This window comes from Oenanthe melanoleuca, chromosome 18, assembly GCF_029582105.1.
Source record: "Oenanthe melanoleuca isolate GR-GAL-2019-014 chromosome 18, OMel1.0, whole genome shotgun sequence".
NCBI classification, from domain to species: Eukaryota; Metazoa; Chordata; class Aves; order Passeriformes; family Muscicapidae; genus Oenanthe; species Oenanthe melanoleuca.
Window position 1 is genome coordinate 3,349,816 of NC_079351.1, and position 12,636 is coordinate 3,362,451.

The following is a 12,636-nucleotide window of genomic DNA, read 5'->3' on the forward strand; positions in this document are numbered from 1 at the left end:
GAAATGAACACGTAAACAGACTGATTTTCTAATGACAAGACTTCTGGCTCTCCGAAATCCCAAAGCTGTCTTGATTTAGCAATGAACAGGAAGGCTGGTTGTAAGAAATATGTGTGCCTTGGGCTGGCTTTCAGTCTGTACTGCTTTTGCTTATGAAACTGATACCCTGAATTCAAGTGGTAGCATTGGAAACCCAACTGTGCAACTGGATTTTGTTGATTTTTAGCTCTTTGTGGGCTCTGGCAAATGAGACAGAGGGAATACAAAGCAGACATCTCTTTCCTAGTGGTCCAGGGAACTGTGGAAACAGCAGAATAGAGGAAGTGGATGGACAAAAACGGTGATGATATGTCCCTATCTCAGTGTTTGCTTTATACGGGTGCTGGCCGTGTGAGGGTGAGCTGTAAAGGGGTTTAACGGGCGAGAGATGAGTGTCAGTGGTCAGGGGAGCTGCTTGGTGCCGATGGCGGAGGGAAGCCTCTCCCGAGGGGACAACCGGGGCTCTGATGGAGGCGGGGAATGAAGACCCCGGTGGGGAGCCCCTGTCCGGGGCCCGGCGCGCACCGGGACCCCCTCGGGGAGCGGGTCGAGCTCTGGGAGAGACCCCGGCCACGAGCCCAGCGACTTTGGTGTGGGGAGAGGCTGAGTCCGGGGGCAGGGGCGGCTGAGGGAGCGGCGGTGTCGGGGCCGTGAGATGGAGCGGGGGTGCACCGGGTGCCGGCGGAGGGGAAGGGGAAAGGGGAGCATAAAGGGCCGAGGAGCACTGCCGATGCCGGTGGTCGATGCCGGGGTCGGTGTCGGCGCCGTTGTCGGTGCCTGGGGTCGATGTCGGTACTGGGATCGGATCCGGGGTCAGTGGCAAATTCGAGTTCGGTCCGGGTTCGGTGTCGGCGCCGGGTCCGGGGTCGCGGGGCCGCCCCGTCGCGGCGGCTCCCTCACGGCCGAGGCGGGCGCGCCCCCTGGCGGCGGCGACGGGCGCGGCGGTCACGTGAGGCGCTCGGGGCCTGGTGCCGCTTCCCCCAGTCAGCGCGGAGCGGCCGAGGCGCAGGCGGGGAACAAGATGGCGGCCGGCGGCGATCCGGAGCGGGGCGCCGGCGATTCGCGTTGAGCCGCGGCCCGCTCGGCCCGGCCCCCCCCCCGCCCCGGGCCCGCGCCCGCCGCGGGGCGCGGAGCTTGCCCGTAGCCGCCTGTCCGGACTCCGAGCGCCCTCCCGAGCCGCCCTTCCCCTCCCTTCCCCCTCGGCCAGCGCCCAGCGATGCGGGGCCGGCGCGGCAGGCCGCCCAAGCAGCAGCAGCCGGCGGCGGCCGCCGCTCCGGCGAGCTCCCCGGCCCCGGCGGGCCCCATCGGCGGGCTGCGCTCCCGGCAGCGCGGCAGCAGCCGCGGCAGGTGGGCGGCCGCGGCCCAGGCGGAGACGGCGGGGCCCAAGCAGAAGGGAGCCGGCGCTGCCCAGGCCTCGTCGCCCGCCGCCGCCTCGCCCAGGGGGGGCGGCAAGAGGAAGGCGGGCGGCGGCGGCAGCAGCACCCCCGGTGGGGGAGGCAGCGGCGGTAAGGGCAGGGGCAGGGCCGGGGCGGCAGGAGCAGGGGGAGGAGGAGGCGCAGGAGGCAGCTGCAACAGCCAAGGCAGGGCTGCCTCGTCCAGGAGGAGCATCAGCAAAGTGGTGTACGACGATCATGAGAGCGAGGAGGAGGAGGAAGAGAGCATGGTGTCCGAGGAGGAGGACGAGGGAGACCCCGAGGATAACCAGGACTCCGAGGAGGAAGAGGAGGAGGAGATAATGGAGGAGGAGGACGACGACGACTCTGACTACCCCGAAGAGATGGAGGATGAAGACGATGCCAGTTATTGCACTGAGAGCAGCTTCAGGAGCCACAGCACCTACAGCAGCACCCCAGGTAGAGAGTCCGTGGGCGAACTCAAACAAGTCGAGGGCACCCCACATGCTCCCTCTAGGTTGGCAAATACGGTCCGCACTCCCATGCGAGGATGCGAGGGATGCCCGCAAGCACTCCCAGGGAGAGGGGTATGCAAATAACCACTGGCAGCCCCGGGGACGCGGGGAGCATTGGAAGATGCTCACAAACGCATGCACGGAGAGGAGCAGGGAGGGCGGGCGGCACTCTCGGAAACAAGGGGATGCTTTGCAAATGTTCATGGGGAACCTGGTGACCGCAGAAATGCGCGACCCACCAGGACGTGTTGCAAACAATATCAGAAGTGTCGTGAAGCAGTCGCTTTAAATTTAAATACAAGGGAAACGAGAGGCATGCCACGCAAAGAGGTCTTTTCAATTAAATACAGGAAAGGCTGGCTTGTGCTTGCAAATACTGCTTGGTGTTGAAAGGAAAGGAAGCACATGTAAGGTGAAGTGCTTAAAAAACCAAAAAACTATAAACACCGAGAATTTTCAGGCTCTTGAGATCAGAGCTATAACTGGATCCAGCATCTATTGGCTTTAAGACAAAAGTAGCTTTCCAAGGAGGGAAATGAGGTGCATTGTTCAAAATGGAGATTGCATTGTTATAGTTTGGGGAAAAGTGCACAGGGCCTCATTGCAAGGATATAAACCTAGTCTGAGTTCAACACAAAGATTAAAAGGTGGAGGTTGAGTCAGAGGTCTTGCATTTAAATACTGAGTTTATCTTAAGATATGGCAGCCTTTAAAACTCACATTGGGGTTAAAATTCATTAAACATAATCGTGAGGTTTTTTTAATTCTAGTGGAAAATTTGGGAAAATTTTAAGGCCTGCATTTCTGTTGGTCCTTAATTGGTTCATTCACTAAGCTTCAAAAATTCATTTATTTAAATTTAAGCACTTTGGATTTATTTGAACTCATTCCAGAACTGAATTCAAACTTAGACTATTTTATTTTACTTTTATTCTATTTTATTTTTTATATTTTTAAAGTCTCTGAACCAGGAGAGTAATTCAACTTATAGGTAACCTGGTATGATTTGGGCTACAGGATAGCAGACTGCTGTTGCTCCAGTATTTGGCCAGTTTGGAAGGGGGGAGGAACAGGTTGTTGGTGTGAATGCATTGCATCTTAATTAAGAAAAGGAATGTAGTTCTGAGTAGTTAGCTGATGACTTTTTAAAAGGGGGAGTACTGGCTGCTAAATGTGGCATTTGTTTTTATTTTGGTGAGTTAATGATATCAGCTCATTCTGTGACTTCATAATATTATTTTAAAAAGCTCTGTATTTTGTCTATATATTTTTAAACTTATATCCATATTCACCAGAACCTAAATGAATTAAAATAAGTACATACAATACTCAATTTATTTAGAGATAATTTTTAAAATATGTTTACCTGTTGCAGGAATGTCCTGCAATCAAATTGAAATTTTTTGAATAAAGATTGAGATCTGACTTCACAGAGGGAAAAAAGCTCTAAAATACTCTGACTTTTAACTCTCCATTTTCTGCTTAGTTGTGATAACTTTCATTTTTATTTACCTTTTTGGGGGTGCTTATGTCAGAGAAATAATATTTTTATTATTTTAACTGGCTAGGTCAGGATAATATTTTTTACAGGAGCATCCAGGTTTAAAATGAGTTCTGCAGAGAATGGGTGTATGCCATTTTTCAAATGTGCTAAGTGTTTTGGCAAATCAGAAGATAGCTCTGTGTGCATTGTTGTACAAGCATAGACAGGTTTTAGGTGGTATTTAGGTGTATCAGAAACCATTTTGATAAGTTATGTGTTTATTTCTCACTTGGTCAGGATGACTTCAGTTAACTTTCTTAAGAGAAGTCTAAGTGTGAGCATTTTTATCCTTAGGTGCTTTTGCTCTATACTGAGTTTTTGAGAGTTGAAACATTTGTGTTGTTATTTTGGGAAATTACTGGTGGTTCTCATTAGTTCAGTGTTTGCCAAAGGTGCTTCCCTCTCTCCCAGACATGCTCTTGCCCTTCTGCAAAGGAAGTACAAACTTTTCATTCAGGCAGCTCAGTTTGTGCCTCATCCTGGACAAACACCTGCTTTGGGAGCGTGGCTGTGCAGGGGTGGCACTGATGGAAATCTCAGTCTTGTCACAATCAGGAGATGCCGTGCAGCAGAGCAGCATGGATAGGCAAGGAAGGGTTTGTGTCTGGTCAGGGTCTGTGTGTGTGACAGGGGCAGTGCAGAGAGGAGGTCAGAGCAGGGCAGGGCTGCACGGTTATGTCTCTGGTGTTTCTTCAGGGGCTCCAGAGCTGTTGGTCTCGGGCACACCCTGAGCCAGAGCTGGTCTTAGCTGTGTTTATATGGAGGGGGGTTATTTCATATCCTTGAATTCCAGCCAGGCAATGTAACACAGTGACAGAGTTCGTGTGCTGAGCTGGAAGGCTCCAAGGAGCATCTCCTCCCTTGGCTTGAACTGGCTCCTGACAGAATTGTGCAGGTTTTTTACCAGAAGAGATGATGAACAATCCTTTTCCCCTTACCTGTAGCCACTCCAGGATGTACTCGTAGGGGCTGAAGAGTGTATTTGAGAGCAGGATATTGAACAATTGCCATCCCAATCAAACTCTCTTGCCAATCAAGCTTTTACACGTAAATCACATCCCACTTAATTGTGGGATGGACTTGATACAGTTTTTCCTAACTTACGTTGAACAGTGAATTAAAAGATCATAGAGTATTGTCTCTGGCCAAAAAAGCTTCAGGTTTTGTGCTCTGATGTGGAACTTGTGATTTATCTTGAACTTAGATGTAGGAGTACTTTCTATTATAATAAGATAGTAAAATTAATATTATTATAATATAAAATAATATTATTAAACTATTTAAAGAAGCGGAATCTTAGAAAACATAAAATGTCTTTAATATATCACTTAGTCATAGCACAGTAAAAACATACTGTGTGAATAACATTTTTTTCTTTTTATTCTGCTTGATGTACTTTTGATGGAGGGATTCTGTGTGTGTAATGTCCCTTCCCTCTCACCCATTTGCATCCCCAGAAAGTGGATGAACTGTTCGGACAGGTATCCTGTATAACTTGTATCACTAAACATTTTTGCCATTCCTTGTCCACTGTCAATTCTACTTGAGGCTTGTCACTGTTGCATTATAGTTACTAAGTGGTTAATATGTTGCAGAATTTTAAGAGAAGGGTTGAATCAGACTGCCTAGAAGTCCTTCATTTTTTGTTTATTGATTTTTCTTCATCAGAAAGTTTTCAGAAGAGTTATACATCTAGATGAGATCATCATCAGTCTGTCAAACAAACAAATACACAACACAGAAGTTGGGAGACAAAATATTTATCTTAAAATACATTAAATAATACTTTTAGTTGAATTTTGCTTGTTTGAGCACTTGCAGGGAGTGACCGTTGCTTCTGTTAACCAGTTGCTTCACAGTGTGCTTTTCAGAGTGAAAGAATGTAGCTAGGAACCAGGTGCTGCATTTCGTTTGTAGTAATTTTTTGTCTGAACACATTTGCATGCTCCTGAAGAATTGTCTAAGTAGAGACACTGAGATACAACATTAAGAGATGCATCCTCTTTTTTTGCTGTGGGAAAAGATTTACCAGCCTCACAAACATCTTACCTGGGGTACCCTCTGCTCTAAATGAAACCTCATATTCTCTTATTTTACCTTTTAGTGATCTGCACTTTGATTTGTGCTCTAGAGGAAAGGATCACTAGCTCATCATGCCAGTCTTGAAAAGTTATTCTTAACAAAGAAATTGTGCAGAAGGCCAAAGGAATAAATCTGGGGCTGATCCTGCTGCATTGACTTGTAAATTGGCAGTTTGTCTGAAGAGAGGTTTGTCAGTCATCTCAGAAGCTCTGAGCAGCAAATACCTCACCTTTATCAAAGTATGTGTGTTGTAAAAGGTAGTGTGCTGCTGACGACTTTATTGAGCAAACTTTTTTTGTAGATCTGCAGTAAAATTCAGTAAATGCTTATTGTGTTGCATAGAACAGGTGTAAGGTGAATAAATGTGAATTTTGTAGGTTGGGGCTGGCTCTCAGGGCTCACTAACTTCTTAAATTAGTTACAGCCTACCATGAGCGTGTCCCAAGAATTTCTCTAACTGAGAATCATTTTGTTTGTGCTGCCTGTGGTTTTGTTGGGCTTTTTTCTTTGCCTGGGTTCTAGGCACAAAAATGTTGTGCCTCTGAGCCCTTCTCAGAGTGATCTCACCTGCTGCTTGCCTTGCACTTGCATTAGTTACCAAATGTCAAAGTGATTCCATAGATCATGGGAAGGTTTGTATTCCTGGCTCCTGAGGGAGTGCTGATGGCTATAATGTTGGAAATTAAATTCTTAATGTAAAACCAGTTGAGACCCCTAGTTTGATCTGAAGGTGTGTTGCTGACAGGTGTGCAAACTGAAAAAAGAAGCACCCAAAGTTTTACAGTTTTAAAAGACCATAAAATCCTAATATTGTACAAGGCAAGGCAGGAGTCAAACTTTACTTAGGAGTATGTGTGAGAATTTGTGTAATGTGAGTGCACTCAGGACCTAGTCTCATGACCAGTGACTTTTTAAATTTGTGTTTTAACTTCCAAAGTTTTTTTGGTGCTTGGAATGCCTCATTTTTAATGTTAGTTTAGGTTTTAAGTTTTATTTATCGCTAATTTTTTCCTTTTCTCTGGATTAAATAAATAAATTTGGGTTAGGTGTGATTACTGCAGAATAATATCCAAATTGGAGCTGCACCTACAAGTGGATACGAATGCTTATGCTTTTAGAAAATTTTTCTGGAAGAGACTTTTTGACTTGTGAATATTGGAGACATGATTATCACATTGACATTTTTAAAAGGGAAAAAGTAAAAGTCAAAGCCTTTAATTTCAGCCCATCCCAAGAAAAAGGTTTAGGTTTTTCTATTTTGGCTCTGGTTTTCATAATATATTCTTATTTTATTCATTTTACTGCTGTTTTTTCTTTGGTGAAAGCTGAGCTAATGTTCTCCCAAGAGGTTTACTTTTAATTAAAGAACCAGTTTGGATGTTGCTGTGGCAAACAAGCAGCTCTATCCAGTTTCTGCATTCTGCTGTGAGAGAAAGAACACACAAAAAGATTCTCTTACACATTTTCATCAACTGTTTCCAGTTTTGTCAGTGATATCTACAAAAACTTGTGTACTGCTCCCATTTGAAATGTGCCTGGTACAAAGCAATAATATGGGACAGCAAGTGTGTGTTTATTAAAACCAAACCAAAATAGGAGGGTCTCAGGGAGTTTGAGGGCAATCAAAAGGCAAAGTTTCCAGAAGGAAGGAAAATATAGGAGGGCGTCTTCTCTGAGGAGTGCTCACGCTCCCAGGACATCATATATAACTGCCAGCTGCTCTGTATGTTGAGAAGCTTTTGCAGTGACTCACAATCTGGAAAACAAAACCAGTCCAGTTCTACTGTACTAAACATGGACTTTCATGTAAGACTAGTGTGGTTTGACTTGGCTTGTGGAACTTGAAGCCAAAATTTAAATATATTTTTTGGGTAAAATTGAAAGTCTCTTCAGGGGTCAGTTAGTGAAGAGTGACTGGGGTGTGGTGGGGGTTTGTTCTATATTTTCCCCCCTCCTGTGACAGGTTGCTGAAGTATCTGAAACTCCTTGGTCTCTTTTCTCTCCCCAATGCTCCTACCAAGCTTATCCTCTCCATGGCAACTGTGAGCAGGAGCTCTGAGCTGGAGAGCCCAAGTGCTGAGAAATTATGAGGAAGGGAGAGTTCTTACAGAAGTGAAATGAGACCAGTTGTGAACTTTCAAATCAAGAGAGACTGGAACCAGTGTTTATTTTTTAGGTCAGACCAATGCAACCACCCCTCTGTCCCTGTTTAAACAAGACAGTGGTTCTGGCAGAATATTTGTTCTGTAGAACCTTCATCCACCAGTTCAGTACCTGAAATATATTGGGCTGAAAGGCGGTGTTTGCTGGAGGGGAGGGATGTTTAACATCAGTGAGAGAATGCAAAATTGGATTTTTATGATTTTTATTAGCCTACATATGTAAGGTGATTGAATAAAACTAAAGCTGAAGAGCATGGAAGTCATATTTAGTTGTGATACAGTCTTTTTGTATTTAGTACACTGATGTCTATAGTTAATTCAGATACTCTGTTTACATAAATGAGCAGATGTGTTAAAGGTGGTTAAAGTAGTTTTACATTCTGTGTTCTCCTGTGGTAAAGAGTAAATGCGACTTTCCCTTTTCTTCTTTCAATCTGTGAATGAAAATGGAGACAAGGTTTTTGGTTGTTTTAAACTCTTTAATTTCTAGATTCTGAAAGGGTGGGCATTTGAACCAAGTAGGTTGAGTAGAAGCAAATTAAAAAAAAAAAAAAAAAAAAAAACAAAACTATAGTTTGGGTTTTTAAAATAAATTCTGGTTTTGGGTGTTCAGACTGTTACTTGAGTAACTTTGTTTTATTTCAAATATCATTAGTGTGTTTGCTAAAATATTTGTAATATGAATTATTTTAGTTTATTATCCTAAGTGTAATTATAAGTATCTATAATTAAATGTACCATGGAAATAGAATTGTTTACTCTTTCATCTTAATTACAGGCAGCTCTTCAGCTAGGGAATTCAAAATAGGGACAGGTAACCACTGCAGACTGCTTCAGCACTTGGGGAGAGACAACCAGTGAAGGACTTGCCATTTAAAAGAAGCTTGTGCTAGATAGAAATGTAGTGCCCAGACACTCCAGGGGATCTGGATCCTGTCAATATTCCAGCTGTGGCAGCAGGAGATTATTGGCAAGTCAATTTTTTTCCACCAAATAAAGCTATGGAATTTGAGTGGTGCAGAAGTGGGCATTTTCTGCCTTTGTACTGCCTCAAACTTGGAGGTGAAATTTGATTCAGAGACTTAATTAACCTGCAGAAACTATCTCAGAAGGATCTAATTTGCATGTAATAAAACTTGAGTATGTTTTGGGAAACTTCAGCGTGGGTAAATTGAGAGTAGGTTTCTTGAATTTAGAGTAGTTACATGAAAATTCAGTTTCAGGTCTGGTCAGTCATGTGGTGGTGCTTAAAGGAGAAGTAACCTACCAGTTCACCTCCTCTGCAATCCTCTTGATGGTTTTGGGGTTAAACAAAATAGTACATACTGCAATTTCTACTTGAAACAAAAATTCCCTGTGGGGGCCCAAATCCTTGACAAATGACAACAAGTTAAAAAAAAAAAAAAAAAAAAAAAAAAGGTTGTCAAATCCTAGTATCTCTAAAATAATTTAAACTGAAGTGTTTGAAGTGGCCGGAGTTCTTTGTTGGGTGGTGGATTTTTTTGTCTGCCACTGAATGTCAAATTTAAATAATAGCCCAATTGTCTCATGAGAAAGAAAATTGTCCTTGAAAATGAATAGCTTGAAAAATTGTATATGTTTATTGTAGGGAGACATTTTTCAACGTTTGAAGAATTTTTTTTTTTTTTTTGTATATGAGGCACAGTTGGGTAAACACAGACTGTGATCTTCAAAATCCCTCACACAGGAGGTGGAACTGCTCCAAAGCAGCGTGAGCTGTGGGTTATCAGCACACTGAAAAATCAGCAGTGAAGAAAGGTTATCCACCCAGCCAGTAAAATACCAACATTTCAGCTCAAAAAAGAGACCTGTAGCACTTTGACATCATTATATCATATTCCATTGATCTGCACTTCTAATTTCAGTTGAGCAGCCACTTGCAATGCTTCAAGATTTATGAGTGCCTTGGCAGAGAACGTCCATCATTTTCACTGGAGATTATTAGAATGCTTGGGTTTGTTGGGTTAGACCTTTGAGGCTTTTTTTTAAAGGTATCTGAGTGTTTCTTGGGATAACAATTGGTGTATTGGCCAATAATACATTTAAGCACAAATTGCTTAGAATTTCTGAATTTCCAAATCACACTTTATGGCTCTCTTCTCAACTTCAAATTCTCTTCAACCCCAGTACAGAGAATATTAATAACAAATTGCAAGTGAAATTGGAAAGAAAAAATGCCAGCATAGAAAGATTTTAAATACTGTGCCATCAAGTCATTCAAGAAAAATACAGTTTCTTTCTGAAATAGTTGAATACTTGCCTTTTTTAGCTCTGGAAACCCGTTTATATTTAGTTGAGAATTGTTCAGAGCAGTTCAGTGTCCAAAAAGAGAAATGATTTGAGCTCTTGAGCTGTGATGTGTGGCTTCCAGTGTGAATGGGGAGTGTTGAGGTGCACAATATCATAATGTTTCATCTGTGAGGCCTAACACAAATGAAGCACACATTTTATAGTGCAGTCTGCTTTTCCTATCATCTGTTTTATTTTTGCTTTTGAAATTTCTGTTCTTTATATCAAAGCGAACATAAAAATACATAAATTGATTTAAGTAGGAGATGGAATAGTGTGACTAATGCAGCCACAGGGTTGCATTGTGCTTGCACCAAAGTACAGTTCTTTATTATGCTGTTATGACACTTTGTATACTGATAACATGTCTCTTCTAGATCTCTTAATTGTACCAATGTGCTTCCTTCGTAAGAGGAAGTGTTAGAGATTAACTTTTTCAGAACATATTAGGAATGTCTTGTTTTAAAGTTCTTTTTTTTTTTATTCCCCTATTAATCCTATGTGACAAATATACAAGTGGCTTAAAGTTGCACCAGTAGATGTTTAGATTATGTATTAGGAAACTTTGTTTTGCTGAAGGGTTGTAAAGCACTGGAACAGGCTGCTCAGGAAACTGGTGTAGGTCACCCCCTCGGAGGTGTTCTGAAACATGTGCATGTGGCACTTGAGGACGTGGTGCTGGGGCTGAGATGGTTGGGCTTGATCTTGAAGATGTTTCCAACCTTAATGATTCTGTGATTCCATACCTTGGTTATTTCATGTGAAAGGGATATCAGCAAAATTGGTATTTTTGAATGGAGTCCTTTTTTTCCAGCAGTGGTTCTTCACTCTGGTTTATTATCTTGTCTAAAATTACTGGGGGGATTTGTCACTTCTCATTAATTCAGGTAAAGCAGGGTTAATGTCCTTGCTGCTCTCTTTCTTGAAGGGCTGTTTTATGGCTTTCCTGTGTGACAGACACATTTTTCTGCTACAGAGTCCTGGTTGATAACTCTGCTGGCTTTTGTGATATTTGGACTCTGTGAGGGCCATCAGTGATTTCAGAATATCTGTTCTGTGGTGGTAGTGGTGGTGTTGTCTTGCATGGCCAACTAGGACTGCAATGTTGAGGAAAGCTTCAGGACCCCAAAGAAGTTTATTGTGTGAGTGTCTTCTTTTGCTTTGGGGTCTTTTAATTTAACCAGCTGTGGTTTATGCATATATGATTTTGGATCACAGTGATAAAAAAGTTGAGTTTAATCTAGAGAGCACTTACTTTGTGCCTGGCTGTGGGACTCCTTTGTCTTTGTGTGTTTGCCATGATTAAACATTTTCCACTTATTAGTGCAGAGGCATGTTGGAAGATAGTCATAGAAGCATTCCTTCATTTTCCAGTCAGAACTCAAACATCACTAAACTTGGAAAGTTATTTTTGTCCACAGATGAGGTTGACCTGTTACTTCTGTAATGGAAACATCTTGCAATTCATTTTCTATATTGTTTGGGTGTGTAATTTGTTGTACAAGATCTAATTCTTTAACATTGGAAAGGGAGAGCTGTGTCTGGTGCCTTCTTCCCATACCACTCTAAGAGTTGATTTATTTTTCTGGAATCATTTGTTGTGCATCAGGATATTTCTTAGAGGTAGCTTTTCTTTTTGGTGATTTTTTTTTCTCTTTTCAATGCATTAGTGTTTTAATGATGGTGTTTCAGGTTCAGCAGGATCTGCCTTAGCAGGTTTTCTCCCACTTAGACTTATTTTCTGTATTTCTGGGAGCATCAGAGGGAATAGGGTAAGTTGAACAAATATCACAGAGAACCATACCCATTTAATGTTAACGTCCAAGCTTACTGGAGCTCACTTTATCTCTTCATTTCCTTGAGCCAGTTTTTGGGGAGGTTTGTTATGTGCAGAATTTGGTTAAGAAATTATGAATGTAAATCTTTAAATTCCAGACTATTGGTTGTGTCACTCTTTAGTGTCAGAACACACAAAATTTAATGCATGTCACATTTTAATGAAGTGTGTGTGGGAAATGGCTGCTATGGATAGCTGCAGTTTTTCTTTGGATTTTCTCTGTTCATGAAATGCATCCTGCTGACACTTGTCTATGGACAGTGGATAATTTTGAAATTTAGTTTTTGACCAGAATCTTAGTAAGATCCTTAGTAAGTGGGCCTAAAACCAGTTTTCATCTCAGTTCTTGGATTAAACCTAAATGATGGTTTATGAGATTTTCTCAACTTGTTTTTTTCTATAGAGGGAAATAAGTTTAATGAGTGAATCTAAAACTTTTAACTGATAGCTGAGAAATAGTTGCATGTAGCTTGTTACTTTGATAGAAGATTAAAATATTTCATTTGTCAGGTAGTGTCATTTACAAAAACATTCCTCTTTTGTTTTTCCTTTTGCTTGGCATCAAGGATAATGGAATCCAGGAGAAGGAAGTGTAGCATCTTATCTGAATTGGCATCTGAGACTGAATTAATTATACTGAGTATCTTTTCTTTTAGATAGTAAAACAGCTCTTTAGATTAGTTTTTATTGATAAACTTCATCCTTCCATAATTTTGTCTCCTCATTCTGTGGATATGTCTCCTATTGAATCATG

At 42.3% G+C, this 12,636-nt stretch overlaps 1 protein-coding gene across 15 annotated transcripts in view; it reads left to right on the plus strand.

The window, feature by feature from the left end:
• The first annotated feature begins 1,036 nt into the window (after positions 1 to 1,036).
• The window catches only part of BPTF (bromodomain PHD finger transcription factor), a 52,593-nt gene continuing 40,993 nt past the window's right edge, over positions 1,037 to 12,636 (plus strand). For all 15 annotated transcript variants that reach the window (XM_056505706.1, XM_056505713.1, XM_056505718.1 and 12 more), the window contains exon 1: positions 1,037 to 1,892. In XM_056505706.1, the coding sequence (XP_056361681.1) occupies positions 1,256 to 1,892 (637 nt within the window). In that variant the 5' untranslated portion in view covers positions 1,037 to 1,255. The remainder of the gene's footprint in view (positions 1,893 to 12,636) is intronic.